Source organism: Thrips palmi, unplaced genomic scaffold (assembly GCF_012932325.1).
Source record: "Thrips palmi isolate BJ-2018 unplaced genomic scaffold, TpBJ-2018v1 HiC_scaffold_5, whole genome shotgun sequence".
In the NCBI taxonomy this organism is placed as follows: Eukaryota; Metazoa; Arthropoda; class Insecta; order Thysanoptera; family Thripidae; genus Thrips; species Thrips palmi.
This window is the reverse complement of record NW_023144632.1, coordinates 12,637,449-12,659,086: the sequence shown is the minus strand read 5'-3', so window position 1 is coordinate 12,659,086 and position 21,638 is coordinate 12,637,449. Positions and strand designations below refer to the sequence as shown.

The following is a 21,638-nucleotide window of genomic DNA, read 5'->3' as shown; positions in this document are numbered from 1 at the left end:
CACCCACCCCTCGCGTCAAAAACTCATAGACCGGTTCCAAAGAAATTATGTGAAAATATGCTTTCTATTGTAGTGACGACAACGAAACATATTTGAGTGTCCATTATTCTCATAGGTTCACTTGCCACCGACACTGTTGATAAGTGTCTGCAGACTTTGCTGATTTGGCAGTGTTACGCTGGCAGTGGTAACCCTTCCTGTTATACGTGTCGGTTATTTGTTGATGGAAGTGTAGTGTAGACGACAACCATGGGAATGGGAGCTTTCGGTGATCCGAGGCCGAAAAGATCTCTCAATGCTGAGAAGCAGGGCCTGTTTTCCAACGCTTCAGGCTGGAAAAGTTTAATAACATTTACAGTTTTAGCGTTAGCATGGATTTCTGGCTTTGCCTCTCGGCTTTTTGCCGTCATAAGATTCGAAAGCATCATTCACGAGTTCGACCCATGGTGAGTTGTACACGACGATTTTAGCCATTTAGCTTAATTTCCTTTCTTGGCCCTTTCTCCGGAGCTTGCATTTGCCTTTATTTGTACATCTTCAAAAGTTGTCATGTCCGCAATGTTATTCTGCGCTGTAAATATCGATTTGTGTGGCTCATGTTCACGCCGGATGATTCGTGTCAAACTTGTTCTTTTGCTGTTTTATTGTTCGATTTACCGCCGTTATATTGACTTCTGTATGGTTTTAACTTTTTAATTTGCTTTTGCTGTTATTCGTCTTCGTATATGTTTGAAATTTTGTGTTTTACTAGTTTGTAAGGAGGTTATGTTAGTTTTGGACATAAGTGATGAACATCTGCTTGCTCCTTCATGCCGCTAGGTCATTCTATTCCTCTATTTCCATCTTATAGAATTTCATGCTGCCAATATTATTTATTCAATATGTCATAATGCAGTTTTCTGCTTGGAAAATCTCAATCACCCACACAGTTATTTATTCCTTCATTTAAAAATGACTATTATTTGTAGACTTACATAGATTTGTTATTTTCAGGTTCAATTACCGGTCGACAGCATACATGGTCCAACATGGTTTCTACAACTTCCTCAATTGGTTCGATGAACGTGCGTGGTATCCACTGGGTCGTATTGTTGGTGGAACAGTGTACCCTGGGCTTATGATAACATCTGGAAGTATTCACTACATCTTGCACAGTTTGAACATTCCTGTCAACATCAGAGATATATGTGTATTCCTTGCCCCTGTTTTCAGGTAATTTTTTCATTGAACACAGGTGTATTGTATTTTTGAATGGCTTGAACACCATCTCAACTTGCTTATCCTCTATGTTACAGTGGCCTCACATCAATATCTACTTACTTCCTGACCAAAGAAATCTGGTCGCCTGGAGCAGGTCTCTTTGCTGCTTGCTTCATTGCTATTGTTCCTGGTTACATAAGTCGGTCTGTGGCTGGAAGTTATGACAATGAGGGTATTGCTATATTTGCCCTCCAGATCACATACTTCTTGTGGGTGCGATCTGTTAAAACTGGATCCATCTTTTGGGCCTCCCTTACGGCATTGTCTTACTTTTACATGGTAAGTTCCAGTTCAACAAGATTTGGACTGCCATTTTGTGTTTGAAGTTAATAACCCTGTTTCCTACCACGTATTCTCATTATTGTTCTAGGTTTCTGCTTGGGGTGGCTATGTCTTCATCATCAACTTGATTCCTCTGCATGTGTTTGCGCTCTTGCTCATGGGACGATATTCATCCCGTCTGTTCACAAGTTACACAACTTTCTACATACTCGGTCTCATTATGAGTATGCAAATCCCATTTGTTGGTTTCCAGCCCATTCGAACTTCTGAGCATATGGCTGCTAGTGGTGAGTAAAAATTCATCATAATGATTTTAATCTTCAAGTATTGGTGATGTTCAATTAATTTACTATTACTTTTCTTTGTTTTTATAGGTGTTTTTGCCTTGATGATGGCTATTTCTTTCCTGAAATATGTTCAAACTATTTTAACAAAGGCTGAAATGAGATACTTTTACATGATTGCTGTTTTGGGGGCTGGTGGTGTTGTCTTCCTTGCTGTTGTGCTATTGACATATGCTGGTGTTATTGCTCCATGGAGTGGTCGTTTCTACTCTTTGTGGGACACAGGCTATGCCAAAATTCACATTCCCATCATTGCATCTGTATCAGAGCATCAACCTACCACATGGTTTTCATTCTTCTTTGATTTGCATATACTTGTTACTACATTCCCTGTTGGTCTCTGGTATTGCATCAAGAATATCAATGATGAAAGAGTTTTCAGTAAGTAAAATGCTTCTGAATTTGTTCTTTTAAGTCTATATAATCTTGACTTCTGAGGAGGATCTAACTATTTTTCATTCTCTTTATAGTTGTATTGTATGCTGTGAGTGCTGTCTACTTTGCTGGTGTTATGGTTCGGCTCATGCTCACTCTTACGCCTGTGGTGTGTGTGCTCAGTGGCATTGCCTTCTCACATCTCTTAGGGTTGTACCTTAAAGAGGAAGAAACTATGTCTACCCCAGACTCTGATTCTGAGACTGATGATGGCTCCAATGAAAAGAGCAGTCGTAACTTGTATGACAAGGTAAGGTGACTCAGGAAGGATCACATAGGTCCGTCCCCCTTCTCATCATTTTGTGTTGTATTACCATTTGTCTGTTGTGTGTTCAGGCTGGGAAACTGAGAAGAATGCGTCATGAGCAGATAAAGGAATCGGATGGCTTGGGTAGCAATGTGAGAGGTCTTATTGTGATGGCCATGCTCATGATGTTAATGATGTTTGCTGTGCATTGTACTTGGGTTACTGGCAATGCTTACTCTAGTCCCAGCATTGTTCTTGCTTCATATGGACAGGATGGGTAAATTAATAGAAGGCATCCTAAGTTTATTATTATCTGAGTCAATGCTAATTTTTTGCTTTCTTTGTGCTTCCAGAACTAGACAAATTTTAGATGACTTCCGTGAAGCATACTATTGGCTTTCTCAAAACACCCACAATGATGCTAGGGTTATGAGCTGGTGGGATTATGGTTACCAAATAGCAGGGATGGCAAATCGAACAACATTAGTGGACAACAATACGTGGAATAACAGCCATATTGCATTAGTAAGTACATAATGACCTATTGAGTTCTAATTTTTAATGTCCCTTTCATTAAAGCATTAAAATTTTGTTTATTTGAAATTCTGCTTATTTATGTTCATAGGTAGGCAAAGCTATGTCATCTAATGAAAGTGAAGCGTACAAAATCATGACTTCCTTGGATGTGGACTATGTTCTGGTTATTTTTGGGGGTGTCATTGGATACTCTGGAGATGATATAAACAAGTTCCTTTGGATGGTTCGAATTGCTGAAGGAGAACATCCTAAAGATATCAGGGTAAATTTTGACATGATGGAGTTACTAAAGCTAAGCACTACTTGCATTTCTTGTCTCATATTTCTGTTTTTTGTGCATTTTAACAGGAAAGTGACTACTTCACTGAGAGAGGAGAATTTCGTGTTGATTCTGAAGGAACTCCAACATTATTGAATTGTCTCATGTATAAGCTTAGCTACTACAGATTTGGAGAATTAAGGGTTAGTGTTAAAATTATTTGTTTGAAGAAATTAGCTAGTTTCACCTTCTGTCTGTGTAATAATTTTGTCTGTTACTGCTTTTTAAAAAATACATAGATGGATTATCGATCAACTCCTGGATTTGATCGCACAAGAAACGTAGTAATTGGTAATAAAAACTTTGATCTTACTTATTTGGAAGAGGCCTACACGACAGAACATTGGCTTGTGAGAATATACAGGTTAGTATGAGAGCACTTTACTTTTACATGATCTTCACTCATATTACCCGTCGCCCTCTAATGAATTTATGTTTCTTAGAGTGAAAAAACCAGATGAATTTAATCGGCCAAGAATACCTCTGAGTGATCGGAAAATCAAAAGGTCAAAAATATTTATTTCTAAGAAGGTAAATAAAAATTTTCTGCCATTCCATATAATTTGAAATGTTTATTGAAACTCATTGTGCTAGTTGTATGTTTACGTTCACGTTTTAAGATTGAAATGTTTTATTTTACAGACGAACAAGAGGAAGAAAGGTTCTATCAAGAACAAGCCAACTGTTGTCAAAGGAAAGAAGCCCACCAAAACAGCTTAAATTATAACTAAATACCAGTTTCATGGCTCTGCCATATATCATAAGGACCAGTTCAAATTTTTACCAGACTGCCAAATAATTGTTAACTACAATATTTCCTCACAATACTGAGTAATGGTAATTATTCCTCAATAACCTTGTTCTCAGCATAAATTGAAATCTGAGAAGCCATCATACTGAACAATCTGGAAATAAATAAACTGTTTGTTTTTTAAAATCCTCTTTACCCTGTTTTCAAATACATTAGCACAGCGACAAGCAATTGCTATCCTTCCATGGTCTAATGTCATGTCACGCCTATAACTAAAGATTTTCCAACAGTCGAATTTTAGAAGACTGGCCATAGGCATTGAGTAATTTGGAAATGAGCAATTCAAGGATCTCAAATTTATATAACATCACTTAAAACTATTTTCTTGATTCCAATTCTTTAACAGGAGGAGTATTTAAATTTTTTATGAAATTGATTGTGTGTTTCTTCCAATTTGAAATTAAATCACAAAGAATGATGAACTTAGCTTAAGTTTTGTCCTTTGGTAAATGCTAGACTAGTGACTGACTGAGTATTTGCTGTGCTATCGGTCTCACTAAGAACTACCGGCTGGGCCCCACTCGGCGCGCGAAACAACTCTCAACCTTCCTTTTATGGACAAACTAGGTTTAAGAAGTGTTGACAGTATAATTTTCTTAGTGACTGACTGTGCAATTTTGCACTTGGATTGCACTATTGACATGGCAGGTAGAAGTCTGTCTTTCATTGATGAATGATGTCTCCTTAATTATTACTAGCTCCTCTGATTGGCTAGTTGAAATTTAGTTAAGTTTTTGTTGTCGTACAATAATTTTAAACTCTAGTTGTTCATAGTTTGCAAATGTTTCTTCCTCCGAATACGAGTTTCCTTTTGCACTATACGTAACTGTGTTACATAATCCATTCCAGTTAAGTTTTTCCGTATGGCCAAGCAACGGTTGACAAGAGTCAACAGGGAGTTGTCACATTTTTGTTTAAAATCTTAAATTTGGATTTTAAAAAATCCAGTTTTACTTTCTACCATTTTTTTGTTTTTTAAGTTACAACCCCTGTTCCTCTACCTTTCTTTCTGCCTAGTGTTAGTTCAAAAACATTTTTTCTGACTGAATGTCGCCAGTCAAATTTAAGCTTTACATATGCAGTTGCTGAATGAAGCATTCTTCAATGTTAGATGAGGTCTATAGTCTACTTTATTTTGTACAAAGTGTTTGGTTGTCAGTAAGCAGCTCTCACATAGTTTTGACAGTCCTGTGGTTTAGGATTTCCATCTGCGGTGTTGCTGTGATGAAGTGGAGAAGACTCTTTCTTCATTGCTCATACTATATCAGATTACGGTTCACACAGGGATTTACTTACTTCCCAAGAAGAGTCTGCTTTGTGTTAAAATGCACTGCTTTGCACATTTCCTTCTGTATTTTTTGTGTGATCGTTTCAATGAGTGTCGTTTTGTAAACACATTGTAAGGCTGTGCTGTGAAATTGAAAATGTGTCATTAAAGCTGTTATTTTAGAATATTTTTTATCCTGGAAACTAAAAATGAACAAAAATGTTGACAATTTGTGAGTGGCTGCCAGAAATAATCTTCACCCACCCCACTATTCTTCTATTAATGATAATGGAACTTGTCAGATTGTTTTGATAAAAGAAGAGAATGATTCATAATGTTTGCCAGTAATAGTGGGATGGACTTCTTTTACTGCAAAAAGATTTGTTCTCAGGGACATTAACATGTTTCATCCAATGCAGCCATGGTGGAGACTAACTGTGTGCTGATGGAATCCTCCCTACAAAAATTGTTTTAAAAAGTTGTCAGCTACAAACTCGTTGTAATATTTTTTAAAAACGTTAGACTGTGAAAATATATTGGACTGTCTTGTTGAAATTTGATCACTTTATCTTTTTTTACTCCTGCTAATAATAACTCAAGTCTACAAAAATCTACCCAATAATTGTTGAGAGCCCCATGCCACTACATGGCCCGTGAAATGGCTTCCTCGTCTTTGCGCGCTCCAGCGGACCAGTAATGAGACTCGGCTAAGGTGTGTAGGGGTGAACGGCCAAAAGCTGCTCCCGCTACATGCCCAGATGCGTGGGTGTATGTACCCGGTCTACCGAGAAAACCACTCCTCTCAGTAGGGACGCCCCGTCACGTGCTGGTGTATCACCGACATGGCCGGGCGGGCCCGAAAGCCAGACGATCATTTGTGGTCCAGGCATTAATCGCAATCGCAATCGCCGTGCGCTGGGCAGTCCCGTCGAACACGGCTGTGTTGCGGGCCGGCCTACCCGGCATTACCAAGGGGAGCCAGCAGCTAGCCCGCTGGCTGTTCGTCCGTCCGCAGTCTTGAGAGGGAGGGGAGGGGGCTGCGAGACGGAGACGGCGAGTGGTAGGGACACGGCCGGGAGGCAGTAGAGGCACAGACACAGAGGCCATGCACGCCGCCAGTCACCCACAGCCCTCCGTGCAGACCGTGCTCTGCCCGTGGCCATGCCGAGTCCGGATCGGCACCGATAGTCCGATAGCGTGGTCGCGGTGGTCACAGAGCTTAGGATTAGGTCTTAGGTCGCTCCCGATAATCCTTCCGCCGCCTGCTGCCGCCTCGCGAGACCCGCAGCCCTGCGTAGCCCGCGCCGAACTGTTTGAACTGCTTAAGTGCGGCGCCGTGGCCGCGACCGCCGCGACGCAGTGGGGGCCCGGGCCGGCCAGGACGCTGAGAGCCAAGATAAGGACTCGCAGTCGGACCAAAGGCAACCTGGTCATCCCGCGGCACCAGTCTGCGCCAGTCGGCTTGGTGGCGGCGCGCAGCAAGGCGCGCAGCGAAGCAGCACCTCACCGCCACCATGACCAGCACCGCCCTCGCCATCCTCGGCGCCGTCTGCTGCGTCGGGATGCTGCGCCCCGCCGACGCCGTGAGCGCGGTCGCCTCCCCCAGCAGGGCTGTGGCAAACCTGGACAGGTGAGCCTGTGACGCCATCTCTTCCTCCTCGAGCAGGAAGGCTTTCAATCGCATGTCACATCGAACAAACTGCCAAAAGTGATTCAGTTCGAGTCAGCTAACCCGGACGATTCCCTCGCGCGCGTGCGAGGTGCCGCCCCGCTGCCGCTTGATGACTCTCTCTCTGCCATGCCCGTGAATCAGGCAGGCCGCCAGGCGGCACCGCGTGCGGCACCGCGTGCGGCGGCATAGTGCTCGCCGAATTACAGCCGCCACAGCTAACTGCCGCCAGCCAGGCGGCCATGACGACGGTGCACGGTGACGGCCCGATAAAGCAGAGCGGGGCGGTGGCGGAGCTCCCTGCGACCGCAAGACTTGATACCGCGGTGGCTGGGGTGGACCCGGTGGGCCCGGGACCAGGGTGGGGCCGCTACGCCGCGCCCCGCGCTGCCCGCCCAGCAGCACGGTGGCAGTGGCCAGGCCGCCGGGCCGCCAGGACCCACTCGCGCGACAAAGTCTCCCCCCGCGTCGGAGGCTGGTGCTGGAGTCTGCCGTCCTGGGGGCCGCACGCCACCGAGCACGCCGCGCTCGCGCTGCCGGTGACAGCGGTGACGTGTCGCGCTCGGCGCGGCCCGGGAGGCCGGCAGACACTGGCAGACAATGCGAGGCAAATTAGTAGAGGGAAAGGTGGGGGGAAGGCGGCAGCTGAAAGAGAAGAGACGGCGGAGGCTTCAGATGCCGGCGCCGCCAACTGGCGCATTTCGTTTGCCCGCCGCGGACGGTGAGAGAGTGAGGGCAACCCCAGACGACAACACCCGACTGTCTGCTTGCGTGTAGGCGTGCGGCGGGCGTTCGGCGGTAGTGTGTGCCGTGTCTTCTTATCAGCAGGCCCTCGGCGCCTCGGCAGGCACGGCGCCTCCGCTTTTCCCGTCGTTTAAATCAGGGGACCTTGTTTCTTGTTTCTTGTTTCGCGAATCAAGTCCACACGCCACGTCACGGCCGACGCCATGGCCGACGCGGGCTCCACCGCGGTGTTGGACCGAGAGCCGCCTTTCCTGCCCGTTCGTTGCACTGATCGCCGTTCCTCTCTGCGTTACACTAAAAGGGAAAAGGCGTGTGGTGTGTGTGTGTTGGGGGGGGGGGGGGGGAGGGAGAAGTCTGGAGGTCGAGTTGCAACTTCCGGAGCGGCGGCCTGCAAATCGTGGGTGCGACATCGCGACAGCATGACAGCACCGGCCGTCGCGAACCTCTTTCTGGTTCCCTTATCGAGCGGCCCGCTTCGACGTGCTCCGACGTGCAGCGCGGCGCGCCCGAGGCTCTCCAAGGGCTCCCCCCGCCAAGGGCTCCCCTGTCACCTTGATTCGCTTTTTGCCCGCTCGGATTGGACGGCGCCGCCACAGCTTCCGTCGAGGCTCGAGGCACCGAGGCGCAAGAGGCTTCCGTCTCCCCGGAGCGGTGCATGGTGGCGGAGGCGGCGCGGTGCGAGGCGCGGTGCGTCGCCCGCCAGGAATCTCTCTCTCCGGGAGGAAAACACGCAGCACGTCGCGACGCCGGTAATCGGAGGCAGGCTGCTCCGTCGCCCTGTCTCTCTCGCACGGAACGCACTGTGAGTACGAGAGAGACAGGGCGACGAAAACGCTGTGGCGCCGCGTCATCGGATTGCCTCGCGGAGGGCGGCCCGGGAAAGGAAAGGAAAAGAAAGCTCTTGCCCGTTGATTGGAGGGAGCGGCCAGCGTTCATTTTCCGCCGACCACCGAGTTTTCGGGGTTCGAGGTTCAAGTCCGAGCGCGCCTCGCGCGTTTCGTGTCTCCAGAGAGGGCCTTTAATTGCTGTCGGTGCCGGTGCCGTATAAGGCATAGGAGGACGCGGACGTCCCGACACGGCGCTGCGGCGCTGCGGGCTGCGGGGCGGGGCCATGGCGGGGCCATGGCATGGCGGGGCGAGTGCACGGGGACGCGTTGAGCCGACAAGCCGCGAGTGGCCGCGAGTTGCATCAGCCATCGGCCAATCAGCGTTCGTTCGGGTCAGGCTCTAGTACGAGATACCCCAGCCCGCCTTGCAACTTTTCACGGTCGTTCCGCACTCCACGCTGAGCGGGTACCCGATGTCGCCGATAAGGCATCGAGTACTCGACGGGTACCCGGTTTCGAGTGCCCGGAACAAGTACCCGGTGCGGAGGCCCCGCGGCCCCGCGCGGCTCTCGAGTGGCGGCACTCGACGTCGCGGCGTGCGCGCGCCGAGACCGATTTGATCCGGATGCGCGTCGAGGCGGCGCCCGAGTCGCCCGAGTCGCCATGGCCGCCAGTCGGATCGACAACGCCAACAGCATTCTCCGCGTGTGTGCTCCGCAGTGCTGCGCAGTGCTGCGTCTCGGAGAGCCGATTCCTTGACTGCCCAGGACCGGATGTTGTCGGAGGAAGCGGGTACTCGAATGGCCCCGAGTGGTGGCGGGCCGTGCGTGGTCATGCCGTGCCGCGCCAATCAAGTACCCGGTTGTGACGCGAGAGGCGCGGGGCGCGGGTCAAGTCGGAAGTACCGGAAGTACCGGAAGTATCCGAAGGTGGCCGAATGGAATCGACACGACCGGAGCGCGGAGCCGCGGAGCACGGGCCGCGCCGAGGCCGGCCCTGCCTAATTAATGTCTAGCGTCTAGCGGCTCGTTCTATGGCGGCCCGATGGCGGCCCGATGGCGGCCCGATGGCAGCCGGACTGATGGATGGAGGGAACCAAGCGATGTTTGGAATCGTTCTGCAGGACTGGTCTGACCCTGGCCCACGCGCGTGTGGGCGTGCGCGGTGCGGTCATAGGGCTGCAAGCTCTCTCTCTCACACACACTCGAGGATTCGTGGGGCCTCCTGGGAGAGGGACTGGGCGAGTCTGCCCAATTCCGAAGCGCAACTTGTGTCACGATAAGGCCGAGAGGTACACCGGGGTGGTCCTTCATGTATACAAAGAGTGCCAGATCATGCTGAAATTTCCTACGTCTTGCTGTCACAATCCTCATTACAGAGCAAGACATAACAAAATTTCAGCATGATTTGGCACGCTTTGTTTACATGAAGTACAGTCCAGGTGATGACTAGCCGACTAGCGATTCACCCCAGATCATGCTGAGATTTGTTGTCTTGCTGTCACAATCTGCTATAAAGCAAGACAAAACTGGTTTGAGGATGATTTAGCACTCTTTGTCGAAGCAATCGCTAAACAGTCATTCGAACTCTGAAAGTTTGTAGGATTGATGTGTACTGTATCGTGCTCGTGTACACCAAACGGCAAATCACCGCGTGATTCACCGTCGCTCGGCGCGCGGCTCGCACCTGGCGACGCACTCGCTACAGCATGAGGTCCTCTGCCCTCGGCGGCCCTCGGCGGCCCTCGGCCTCGCAGTGCCTCGCAGGCAGTCTGCGGCAGGCGGTGCCGCGCGGTACGGTACGGTACGGTACGGTACGGTACGTGCGCCGTGCTGCCCTGGCTGCCACCGTCTGCTTGGCACTGCTTGGCACTGCTTGGCACTGCTTGGCCCGGTTTACTGCTCGTAAACGTCATCGTCCGTCAATTTAATTATCGCCGCGCTCGATGCAACGCGACGCGACGCGTGACGCACCACGTGGCTGCCGTGCCGCGCAGGGCGGTGCTATCAGTGCTCGGCGCGATCAGGGCGCCCGCGGAAATCCTTTACTGAGTGGATAAGTCGCCGTCGCGCCGCAATTAGACCACGACTCGGGCCGCCCATTTCCTTTCGTCTGGCCTCTGAGCGCGCAGATGCCGGTCGACGCGATCGACTACTCCGCCACTACACTTGAACACTTGGGCGCAGGCCGGGTGGACGTCGTGACGTCGTGACGTCGTGACGTCGCTCCGCGCGGCCTGACGCCTGCCGGACGAGGGGTAGGCCGCCCGCCCGACGCCCGTGCCTCGTGGCCTACCCTGGGCTCCGCAGGCTCCGGGCTCCGGCCACCGGGACAGCGTGCGTGCGGCGCTGCGGCGCTGCGGCGCTGCGGGAATCCGAGGCGGCCAGTCAGGACAATCAGACTAAACTAGACTCTCGCGGTCTTAGAGTCGTAAACCTCGCCGATTGCGAAACAAACTCAAGTCGCGTGCAACTCTCCGCCAAGTTTGCGAGACACAGTTTCGGCTAGTGTCCGGTCGCCCGCTAGGCCTGCGACGGCTCCAATGCACCGCGTCGCTTTCTTGCCGCGGCGGTGGCAGCGCCACCAGGTGGCGGGGCCGCAGGGCCGCGGGGCGCGCACATCTCCACCTTAATGGAGCGCCTTGGCTGCCGTTATCAGCCCCAGCCGGGCCCTGTTTGCTCGGCCCGCTCGGCTGCACAAACGCGGTGCCGCGCGCCAAACCCCGGGGCTTATCTGCAGCCCTTGCCGGCCCGGCAGCGCCGTGTGCCGTGTGGCCACACTGCCATGCCGCCCTCGCAGGCGCACTGGAAGTGCAAGGGCGTTCTGAAGGCCGAAGCCGAGGCGTCCCATCCCTTCGCTGCCGCAGCCCACGCGCTCGCCTTATCTGGCTCGTCACGGCAGCTTGTTTTTGTTTCTGTTTCTGTTCCTGTTTCGCCTCGCAGCTGATGCTCGCTGATCCCCCCAATAAAACACTCGCCTGGCAAACAGAGGCGCGGCGCCGCGGCACTTCACTCGGCTCCCAGCTCCCGGGGCTCCCGGGGATTGTGGCGTTGGCAGGTTGGCGGCACTGTGTGTCCTTGCCTTGGAGTTTTCGGCCTCCCAAGTGACGATTTCTCCGAGAGAAGAGGCGCCCCTTCGGTGGGTGGTTCCACCAGGGCACCGCGCTCGCAGTGCCCGTAAGAGTTTCGCCAGGCCCTCGCAGTGCCCCAAGGCACCGCGCTCACCACCTACGCGACAACGGCAGTTACGTCTGCCGTACCGGATGTACCGCGCCGCCAGCGCCGCCAGCGCAGTGGCCAGGGCTGGAGCGTCCCTTCCTCTTTCTCTTTCGAGTGGAGTGAGACAGAGAGTCGTCCTCCCCGCCCCGACGCCACCAAGCCGCGGTGGCCGTTCATCCCAGGGCCCCGACCAGGTCCCGACGCGCCGAGCGCTGCATTTATGCAGGGCTGCGTCACTCGGTGGCCTTGGCCTTCGCGGCCTCCACGCCTCTCGGCGTCCACCGCACGACCCAGCCTCCCGCGGCCTCCACCGCGGCTTCCACCGCGGCATCCCCCACGGCCTGCACCGTGGACTCCCACGTCCTCCCCCACGGCCTCCCCCACGGTCGCCGGTGGCGTGACCGTGACGTCACCGTTGGAGGTGCCCGACGGCCGGACGGCCCGCCGCACTTGAACAGTATCTTTTTCGCGAAACTTGTTCCCGCTCTATCTAGCGGCGCTCGCGACGAGAAGTGGGCCGGCGAGCGCGTCCGCCCATCACTGCCATTATTTGTCTCGTCTGTTATCAAACAAAACAACAGCCCTAACTTTCGCGCCGTGGCCCTTGACATGGCGCTCAGCAGGCGACACCCGAAAGCTGCCGAAAGCTGCCGAAAGCTGCCGAAAGCCCACAGACTGACCTTCGTTCCAGCTCATCCAACTGCCCCGCGCTGGAGCCTGACCTGAGTTCGTTCGAGCTGCTCGTCCGCCTCACGGACCCCTGCCGCTACGACCGCTTCGCCAGGCCTGAGCACGACGGCGACCCCCTGCCCATCAACACGCGCATGTTTGTCTACTACCTCGGCTCCGTCGAGGCGCACACTCTGGTAACTTTTTCGTTTTCAAATATGAATGAAAAGGAGTGAGCAGGGATTCGAACCGATGATCGTGCCCGCAGCGCTTCTCGGCGCACATCATGCTGCGCTACCGCTGGACGGACCCCCGCCTGGCCTTCTCCGAGACGTCGCCCGCCCTGACCAAGGTGATCGGCGAGACCATGATCCGGGACCGCATCTGGGTGCCACACGTCTACCTCGTCAACGAGCACGAGTCCCGGGTGATGGGCGCGGGCAAGGAGGACGTCATCGTCACCATCAAGCCCTCCGGCACCGTGCTCTTCTCCACCAGGATCAAGGTCACCATGCTGTGCATCATGGACCTGCAGAAGTTCCCCTTCGACCAGCAGTCGTGCCCTATGGTGTTTGAGAGCTGTGAGTCTTTCTCTATGCAGCCAATATTTTTTTTTAAATTTGGACATCTTTTTATTACAATAACGTGGCCTACCTTGCTGCAGGGATGTACAACACGACCGAGATGCAACTGCACTGGGAGAAGGACAACCCCGTCATCCTGGACCCGGGCCTGCGCCTCACCGAGTACAGCCTCAGCAGCCACTGGGCCAACGAGAGCGAGGCCACCTACCAGTACACGCCCGACATGACCGTGGACGAGATGGGCCTGGACAAATTCGGTGAGGCGAGGGGCCTTTTCAGAGCTGTTTGCGGAGTGGTGGTTTGGTCGACTGGCTAACGCGGTGCGTGCACCATGGTGTCTCCAGGCGGCAACTACTCGCGCCTCAACGTGCAGTTCCTGCTCAAGCGGGAGGTGGGCCACTACATCATGGACTACTACGTGCCCTCCATCTTGCTGGTGGTCGTGTCCTGGGTGTCCTTCTGGCTGGACCCTAACGCCGTGCCCGGTCGCACCACGCTGGGTAAGTGCCGTGCACAAATCACTCCAGAGAAGGGTTCCATTTCGTGCCTTTAATTTACTTTTGGTTCATCTGTCGCGCGCCGCGCTCAGGCACCAGCACCATGCTGACGTTCATCACCTTGACCCGCAACTCGGGCAGCCCGCTGCCCAAGGTGTCGTACATCAAGGCGACGGAGATCTGGTTCATGGTGTGCACCGCCTTCATCTTCGGCTCCCTCGTCGAGTTCGCCTTCGTCAACACCATCTGGAGGCGGAAGTGAGTGACCCTAGGCTTCGATTGCCGCTCCGCCTTCGCCGCCGGCGGAACTAAAACGCGTTCCGAATCTGTCCGCAGGAACAACGTGGAGCTCAAGAAGGTCAACACCAAGTACGTGCTCAAGTCGACGCTCACGCCCACCCTGCACCGCAAGCAGACCATGATGGAGCGCTGCCGGTCGTGCCCGGACATGGTGGAGGAGGGCCGCAAGCCGTCCGACGGCAACCTCTTCGTGAGTGCACTCTGCCCCTTGGTCTGCCCCGCACCGCCAGCGCCCAGCACGCGGCCAGGCTGACGCTCCTCTTGTCCTGTTGCAGAGCCAGACCAATACGCTGAGCGTGGGCTCGCTGGAGTCCATGCGGGACCCCTTCTCGTCCACGTACACGCTCAACTCGACGCTGGCGGCGGGCTCGGTGCCGGGGCTGAGCTCGGACTGCCACGACATCGTGGTGCCCATCCCGGCGCAGTGCGCGGCCGGCAAGGCCGGCAAGGGCAGCAAGGGCTACAAGGCCAACAACATGGCGCAGTGCGAGCAGGGCTTGAGCGCACCGGGCCACGCCGCCCACGGCTTCACCACCATGACGCCGCAGGAAATCGCCCAGTGGATCGACCGGCGCAGTCGCGTCGTCTTCCCCCTCAGCTTCGTCGTGTTCAACGTCCTGTACTGGGGCTTCGTCTGGATCTGAGGGCCCTTTGCCTTTGCCTCGCCTCCGGCCGGCCGGGCGCCGCGGCGACGCGCGGACGTCTCCCCGCGTCTACTGGACTTGGACGCAGGCAGACGTCTCCGCTGCCGGCCCGGCGGCCACTCGTGTTGCCAGGCGGCGTTTGTTCCCGGGACTTCGTCATATTCCAACTCCTCCGGACTCTGCGGGAGGCCCTACTTTGGACTTGAACTGGCTCGGGCCACGAGGGCTTCGAGGGCCACGTAAGACTTGACGTAGGCCGTGACGTAGGCCACGCGCCCGGATGCTATGGCCCTTGAGGCAACCCTTCAATCTAATCCGCGTTTGAAGTGGTGGCACTAGTAGGGTATCAGGATGGTCATGTAGGGTAGGCCACTTTTGCTAGCAAAGAACTCCGAAATGGGAATCACCCCCCTTCAAGTTTTGATTGATCAAACTAAGTATCTATGATGGATCTGGGGTGTGATGTGATGTGCGCATAGGAGGGCTTCTTCCCTGTGCGGAGCCGAGAAAACGAATCAAAATCAAAACTGCCTCTACCATGGGTGTTGCGCGCCCTGCTCGGGCATCGGCACCATGGCACACGTGAAAGGCTGTTCTTCGGAAAAGAAACGAAATGCAAGAGAGAAAACACTTATCTATGAGACTGAATAGTGAACGGCTAAAAAAAATGCGTGTTCAATTCCACCGAACTCCCACACAGTATTACTTGCAAAGCATTTTGAAGACGGGTCGCATGTCCACTGTGCACTTTTGGCGCTTCACTTCCATATTTTGTGTAAGCTACGTATAATGGTACGACAGGGACAGTCGTAATACTGTACGTCGACACACCTTTATTTTTTTCTCTCGTGTGTTTCGACTGCGTAATATGACTGTTTTTTCCGGGTCTTATCCAAGACGCGCAGTGGTTCTGGTTTTCCATTGTCACGCAGGCGCTGCCAGGCAAACCAACTCACTCCGATGTCTTGACTGACGAACTCGGCACATCAAGCTGCGACTGTGACTGACGATCTGAAGTGTGAATCTAGGTTTAAGTTTCTCGTAAAGATGTAATTTTGCCATGTATTATGTTTAAACCCGCAACCCTCGCCCCAATCTCGAATGTCAATCCCAAACTTTATCTCATAACTATTATTTTTGCCACGTGTGATTTTGCGACCGACTCCGGTTATTTGCCCTCTTTCCTCTTTCTCCATTTGGGCTCCTTTTTTTTTGTTGTCTCAGAGCAATTTGTGCAGTATTCAAACTAGTTTCATAAGGCCTCGCTTTAAGTTATTTAAGTTATTTGTATTCATTCGTCGCAAATATATATTAAAACTGTAAATGATGCTTGTGCTCTTCCTCATTACCAGCATCCTAAAGTCCGTACGATCATTGCTTTTGAAAGCCTGAAAGAAGACAGCGAATTAACGAACTCGGCGTTTTGTGTTTAAGTTTTATTGTGGTGGGAATGACAGCAGAGTGACGGTAGGTGGGTTCACATGGGGGCGACGCCCACGGCGTTGTGCAGCGCGCACAGCAACTGGTCCAGGTCCTGCAGGTTGAGCCGGGCCTGGCGCAGCACCTTGCCCTCGGGGAGCTCCGGGGGCTCGCAGCGCAGCAGGTTGACGGCCTCCGCGAGGCAGCGGCGGGACTCCTGGCGGGCAGACGAACCGCGGCGAAACGCGAATCGCGAAACGCAGCGCCGTTTAGCAGTTTTGACACGCAGCTAATTGGAAAAGGCAAGGCCGTGGCCCAGCCGGCGGGATGGGACTTGGGACTCACCAGCAGGCTGGCGCGCAGGGCGTCCGGGTCGGGGCCCTGGTCGAGGCCGTGGCGCCGCGACCCCTCGGCCTCCACGGCGTGCAGCTCGAACCACAGCAAGCCGCGCATGCGGTGCTCGGCCGGCACCAGCTTCTCGCCCAACTGGATCAGCTGGTGGCACAGCGCGCGCTTGTGCGCCAGCTCGCCGGCCGTGAGCTGACTCAGGCCCTGCTGGGCGTCGGCGCCGTCCTGGCCGTAGCGCTGCGCCAGCGCCAGCCGCACGTCCGTCAGGTAGAAGTGGTGCCGCGACAGCAGCGGCCGCCGCACCGCGTCCTTCTCCTGCAGCAGGACAAGCAGCGCCGGGAAATCAACATCCGTCGCGAATGGCGGCAGATGCGTCCGATAGCGGGGCAAAGGGTCGCCCTGGGGTCAGCCTGGGGTCAGCCTGGGGTCACCTTGAGGTCGAGCGGGAACTCGTCACCGCCGTAGCGCTGCAGGAAGATGCGGCACGCCTCGGCGTCGTCCTTGTCCAGCTCGGCCAGGTCCTCGCCCACCCTCCGCAGCAGCGACAGCACGGAGCCCTGCGGCATGCTCACGTCGCACTGCGAGCAGCGCCAGTACATGGCGTCACCCATGTCGGGGTCGCCGTCTTCCGGGGCCCCGCCCTCCACCAGCGGGTCGTCCGGCAGGATGTGCCCCGGGCAGTCCGGCTGCTCGCTGCAACAGGCCAACGGGCCGACAGGGAAGACTTAGGAAGACTCAGCCTCTCTGCGCCTGTCAGCGGCTGTCAGGCTCATTCCGAGCGGAAGGCCCCTCTCACACTCAAGGCACTTGATGGGTGCGAGAGAGGCGAATCCACTGACCCGCCACCAGCCTGCTGCAGTTGAGGGCCGCCAGTCCTTACCCGGGACAGCCGAGCGCGCTGAAGTAAGTGCCGAATTCGGTTCGGTCTAGGCACCGCTCGCAGCGGCACCAGAAGAACTTGGTCTCGAACAGGTGCTGGCGGCGCGCCGCCGTGCCCCACATGGGGTCCGTGTAGCAGATGGTGAGGGTTTCGCCGGCTTTGACGGCCGTGGACGTCCGCACCACCAGCTCGCCCGCTGACGAGAAGCTCTTGGCGCAGTTGGCGCGGCACGAGTGCGCCAGCAGCGAGCCCTTGTCGTACACGGCCACGTGCGGGGGCTCGCTCAGGGGCACCTCGTGGCCGTTCACCTGGGCGGGCAGAGAGGTTTCTTTACCTTCTGATCGCCGTGTTGGGAATGGAAGAGTTCGACACCGAGCACACTCACCTGCAGGATGCCGCACACCTTGAGGATGTCGTCCTCGGTGATCTTGTCCTCGTCGCGGAGCTTGGGGAACACGCGGAGGATGAACTGCGCCACGGCGAAGCGCTCCTGCTCCATCCTGGGCGAGCCCTGGCGCTGCTCGTGGTGGGACTCCATCTCCTGCAGCCGGAGCCACTTGGCGGGCTGGGCCTCCTTGAGGGCGAGGCAGCGCAGCGTGGCCATGCACTGGTAGCTGGGGTGCGGCAGCCCAAAGTTGCGGATGTTCATCTGCGGCACGCCGGCACAGCACACGAAGGCATCACGGATTGCCTGCAGCGAGCCTCGGCCGAGCCACGGACTCCGGACTCACCCTGTTGCCCCTCTTCTGCATGGTGAGCCTGCACTCGCCGCGGTGCTTGGGGTTGTTGGCGCACTCCGTGCTGCACATGGGCCAGCCGCAGCGCGGGCAGTCGCGGGCCGTCGCCTCGCACAGCGGCTTGTAGCACGTCAGGCACAGGGGCGGCGTGCTGGGCGGCGGCGCCTCCAGCATCGGGGCCTCCTTGAGCACCACCTCGCCCGCGTCCAGGTTGCGCGCCGCCACCAGGAAGCGGCCCATCTCCGCGGACCGCGACTCCTGCAGGAAGCAGTGTAAGGAGAGGAGAGGGGGGGCGCAAAAGGACAATTGTCCCCATCCCCACTCCTAGATAGCCGCCTAAAAGGCAGGCCAAAAGCAACACTCTGTGGCGGTGCAGAGTGAGGTCCCCCCCCCCCCCCGGACCGACTCTGGATCCGCCACTGTGCAGGGCAGAGCAACGAGGCGCTGTGCGCGGAATGAGCGTTGAGTTCGTCGCGGACCCACGGGGACCGAGACGGGCACCGAGACGGGGACCCACCTTGACGGGCGAGCAGGCGGGCTTGTGCTGCTTCCAGTGCTGCTTCTGGTGGTCCTTGCCGCAGTAGTACGCCCCTCCGCAGCCCGCGCAGCGCTGTCCGGCCGGCGCCCCGCAGACGGCGCAAGCAGGCCCCGCCGAGGGCCCCGCGCACGGCCCGGCACACGCCCCCGCGCACGGACCCTGCAAAACGCGCAAAATGCGCAAAACGGTCAGAGCGGGCACGGCGAGGAGGGGCAGAGCGACGCCTGTCGTCCACTGTCGTCCATCATGCGGCCCGCCAGCCGCGGAAGGAAGCGGTTTTGTTAAAGTCGTTTTCCGGGGCCGAAGTCATGCCGGCGACGACGGCGGCGACGGCGTGTAAATCAAGTGGAGTGGCTTGGCGGGGCGGGGCGGGGAGTGGCGACGCGGTCGGCGACCACGCGCTTGGTTACTTTGTGCGCGTGTCGCCGTGTGGCCGTGTCGCCGCAGGGCTCCGCCAGCGCGCCGATACGGGCCGTGTACCCGGGGCGTGGTCGGCGTGGTGCCAGCGGCGTGATTTTCCCCTTAATAAGTGACGCGCGTTGGCAGTCGAGTGTCGATTAGCCGCGCGAACACCGCCGTTTCCGACTTGCTTTCAATCAGTGTTATTGCCGGCAAGCCACCCACTCCACTGTACTAGCCCGCGGCCTGCGGACAGAACGAAGCTGATGGCGCAACATGAGGAAACACCGGAAATTCGTACTGACATCACTTTGATCCAGGCGACGTTGGGCCAGAAGAGTCCATTCGTTTGTTGTGCCGCGCAGTGGGCGGAGAGGGGCAAGGGAGGGGTCTCTGACCGGCCGGGCCGCTGCCCCGCCCCTTTCTCCCCCGCGCCGCCGCCCCACGGCCGCCCCACGGCCGCCCCACGGCCGCCCGATGCGCAGGACGCGCGGCGCGCGGCCAGTGCGCAGCGCAGCGCTCCGCTCCGAGCGCCTTGCCCTTCCTGCCGAATCTGCGAGGCGGCGTGTCGGCGGCGGCGTCGGCCGGGCCTCGTTACCGATGACTTACTCGCGCCATAAAGCAACCGAAGCAACCCGTTCGCTGACACCACGGCCGGACGGGACGGGACGGACCCACCTGCTGCGGCGCCGGCGGCTTCACGTGTTGCTTCAGCTGCTTGGTCGCCATGGCTCGGTGCACGGCCGCGCACCCGCCTCACACACTGACACGCACTGACACACGGGCCGGCGCGTGCACGACCTCACGCGCGTACTCGTGCAGGCTCGCGCGTGCCGCACGTACCGCCACTTAGCACGAGCCCCGTGCCGGCAGTGCGGCAGTGCGCGGCGCGTGGCTTGCACGCCGCGGCTTGCCGAAGACTCCCCCTCCCCCCAGACGCGTGGGCTAAACTTAGTGTAGGAGAGTAGACGGAATCGGCTCGCCTGGCGACGAACCCCGCGACCCGCGCCCAAGTCCGCTCGGATGGCGTCGTCGGCCGGGAGGCACCGGGTGGTGGTCCCCGGCTCCCCGTTTGGAAGCCTCGGTGTCTTCCGCCGCGCACCTCATTGTTCTAACTACCACCGCCCCCTGCCCCTCCCGGCATTGCAGCCCCTGCGTTAATTTTAGCGCCGAAATGAAGCGCCGCGGGGAAGGCAGTTTGCAGTATCTCACGGCGCGGTTATTGGACGCTCGCTGACGACATGCCGCAATGTCCAACCAAACAAACCTGGCGCCACCAGGACGCCCTCGCTGGAGATGAAGCTCCCCTCCACCATGCAGAAATGTAGAAAAAATGATGGAATTCTTGCAGCAAGCTCTGTGACACTTGGGATGGGCTCTTGGGATGGGAAATGAACAAGCTTCTCTTAAACTTAAAGTAAAATTATTTATTATTGTAGGTACACATTTTTATACAGTATTTAGCTCTTTACGCAAAAGAGCTCTTTTTGTACAAAGTTACCAAGTTTATGACACTGTAACCAGTTTCATTCAGCATACTGTACTTGGTGCACTAAGTATGTTATCATAAAGACCTAGCCAAACGCACTTACTTTCATAATTTGCATTTATTAAAGAATCTCACCTCGATACATAAATATTGACTTTGGAATAAACAATAAATTAGCCATGAATGATTCTTCATTTTTAACAAAGTAGAAAAAAATTTCAAGTAAAAAAAATAACAAGAAACAATAAACAAAAACGATAACAATAATTTTCATTTGAAAACAACCAAATCTTTGCCTATCACAGTAACAACACAAAAGGGAAACGTAGACATCTTTTTCACATCTTTCTCATCTGAGCTACTATAGACCCAGCATTACTGTAGTCGTCTACCACGACGTTTTAGTCCCGGTCATAATCTACTCTACACACAATATAATACTGCATCAGTACCGTATACACCTTACACCATCATACTTAGGCTTTCCATCCAGCTCGGGGACGGGTCGGGCGAGGGGCTGGCGGCGCTAGCGGCGCGGCCTTCCTCCTGACGGCCTTGTTGGTGTCGGTGTCGCCGGCGCGTCGCGCTGCTAGGCCGCCCTCCCATCCGACCAGTGGCTGCGACGAAAGTCTAAGCGTGAGAGAAAAAGGACCAGGGACAAACTAATAAGGCACAGAACCGCGCGGGGCGCATGGGGAAGAGGGGGGAGGGGGGGTCACGCTTCAGTACTTGAACAAGTGGAGGTTGGGGTGCCAGGGTGCCTTGCGGAACGGTGACCCAGCACCAGGACTCCCTCTAGGGCCTTCTTGCGGGTCGGACGTCCCCGGGGAGGGGGGGAGGAGGAGGCGGCAGTGGCGGCTGCTGCGGCATCCTCGCCGCAGTCGACTCCACCACAGCCGCCCGAGCTGGATGAGGCGGGTGTTGCGGCGGCCTCGGGGGTGCTGGTGGTGGCGGCGGCGGCGGCGGAGGCGGCGGCGGGGGCGCGGGCGGAGGCGGGGGCGCTTGCGGTCTTCGTCGCAGCTGCTCCTGCAACTGCTGCAGTAGCTGCGGTGGGCCGCGCTGTCGCTCGGGCGGTTGCTCTTCTGGTGGCCGCTCGGGCGGTCCCTCTGGAAGTGGCTGTGGTGGCCGCTGCTCTGCTTGCCGCACTTGTTCGCGTGCCACGCGTTGTTCCGCG

The 21,638-nt window shown here is 55.6% G+C and overlaps 3 protein-coding genes across 4 annotated transcripts; 2 read left to right on the top strand and 1 right to left on the bottom strand.

Annotated features, from left to right (window-relative positions):
* Positions 1 to 51: 51 nt before the first annotated feature.
* Positions 52 to 6,057, top strand: LOC117651062 (dolichyl-diphosphooligosaccharide--protein glycosyltransferase subunit STT3B). Its single transcript, XM_034394788.1, has 13 exons — positions 52 to 446; positions 994 to 1,212; positions 1,296 to 1,539; positions 1,631 to 1,829; positions 1,917 to 2,267; positions 2,357 to 2,571; positions 2,658 to 2,845; positions 2,922 to 3,093; positions 3,194 to 3,367; positions 3,454 to 3,567; positions 3,664 to 3,788; positions 3,868 to 3,955; positions 4,067 to 6,057. The coding sequence occupies exons 1-13, from the start codon at positions 250 to 252 to the stop codon at positions 4,142 to 4,144; spliced, it is 2,364 nt and encodes a 787-aa protein (XP_034250679.1). The 5' UTR covers positions 52 to 249; the 3' UTR covers positions 4,145 to 6,057.
* An 841-nt stretch (positions 6,058 to 6,898) lies between these two features.
* Positions 6,899 to 15,983, top strand: LOC117651063 (glycine receptor subunit alpha-4-like). Of its 2 annotated transcripts, none has more exons than XM_034394790.1 (8): positions 6,899 to 7,132; positions 12,652 to 12,826; positions 12,898 to 13,210; positions 13,294 to 13,470; positions 13,558 to 13,713; positions 13,803 to 13,968; positions 14,047 to 14,200; positions 14,286 to 15,983. In XM_034394790.1, exons 1-8 carry the CDS (start codon positions 7,017 to 7,019, stop codon positions 14,652 to 14,654), a joined length of 1,626 nt encoding a protein of 541 aa, XP_034250681.1. In that variant the 5' UTR covers positions 6,899 to 7,016; the 3' UTR covers positions 14,655 to 15,983. The 2 variants fall into 2 exon arrangements, with proteins under 2 accessions (XP_034250681.1, XP_034250680.1); XM_034394789.1 differs by lacking the exon at positions 6,899 to 7,132 and adding an exon at positions 9,432 to 10,033.
* A 92-nt stretch (positions 15,984 to 16,075) lies between these two features.
* Positions 16,076 to 19,704, bottom strand: LOC117651182. The gene is made up of 8 exons (XM_034394990.1): positions 19,654 to 19,704; positions 18,556 to 18,735; positions 18,033 to 18,296; positions 17,687 to 17,950; positions 17,302 to 17,609; positions 16,853 to 17,114; positions 16,419 to 16,736; positions 16,076 to 16,290 (listed from the first exon to the last, which is right to left on the bottom strand). The coding sequence occupies exons 1-8, from the start codon at positions 19,702 to 19,704 to the stop codon at positions 16,132 to 16,134; spliced, it is 1,806 nt and encodes a 601-aa protein (XP_034250881.1). The 3' UTR covers positions 16,076 to 16,131.
* Positions 19,705 to 21,638: the final 1,934 nt, after the last annotated feature.

Bases quoted from the DNA above. Each gene is read 5' to 3' on its own strand.
- LOC117651182 (XM_034394990.1), bottom strand. From the start codon at position 19,704: ATGGCGACCAAGCAGCTGAAGCAACACGTGAAGCCGCCGGCGCCGCAG. The intron at 17,951-18,032 runs GTGAGTCCGGAG...GGCGTGCCGCAG, and splicing joins TGCAGAAGAGGGGCAACAGG to ATGAACATCCGCAACTTTGG. The intron at 17,115-17,301 runs GTAAGGACTGGC...GGCCTGTTGCAG, and splicing joins AGCGCGCTCGGCTGTCCCGG to CGAGCAGCCGGACTGCCCGG.
- LOC117651062 (XM_034394788.1), top strand. From the start codon at position 250: ATGGGAATGGGAGCTTTCGGTGATCCGAGGCCGAAAAGATCTCTCAAT. The intron at 2,572-2,657 runs GTAAGGTGACTC...TTGTGTGTTCAG, and splicing joins GTCGTAACTTGTATGACAAG to GCTGGGAAACTGAGAAGAAT. The intron at 3,568-3,663 runs GTTAGTGTTAAA...AAAAATACATAG, and splicing joins ACAGATTTGGAGAATTAAGG to ATGGATTATCGATCAACTCC.
- LOC117651063 (XM_034394789.1), top strand. From the start codon at position 9,828: ATGGAGGGAACCAAGCGATGTTTGGAATCGTTCTGCAGGACTGGTCTG. The intron at 10,034-12,651 runs GTACACCGGGGT...CCTTCGTTCCAG, and splicing joins TGTCACGATAAGGCCGAGAG to CTCATCCAACTGCCCCGCGC. The intron at 14,201-14,285 runs GTGAGTGCACTC...GTCCTGTTGCAG, and splicing joins CGTCCGACGGCAACCTCTTC to AGCCAGACCAATACGCTGAG.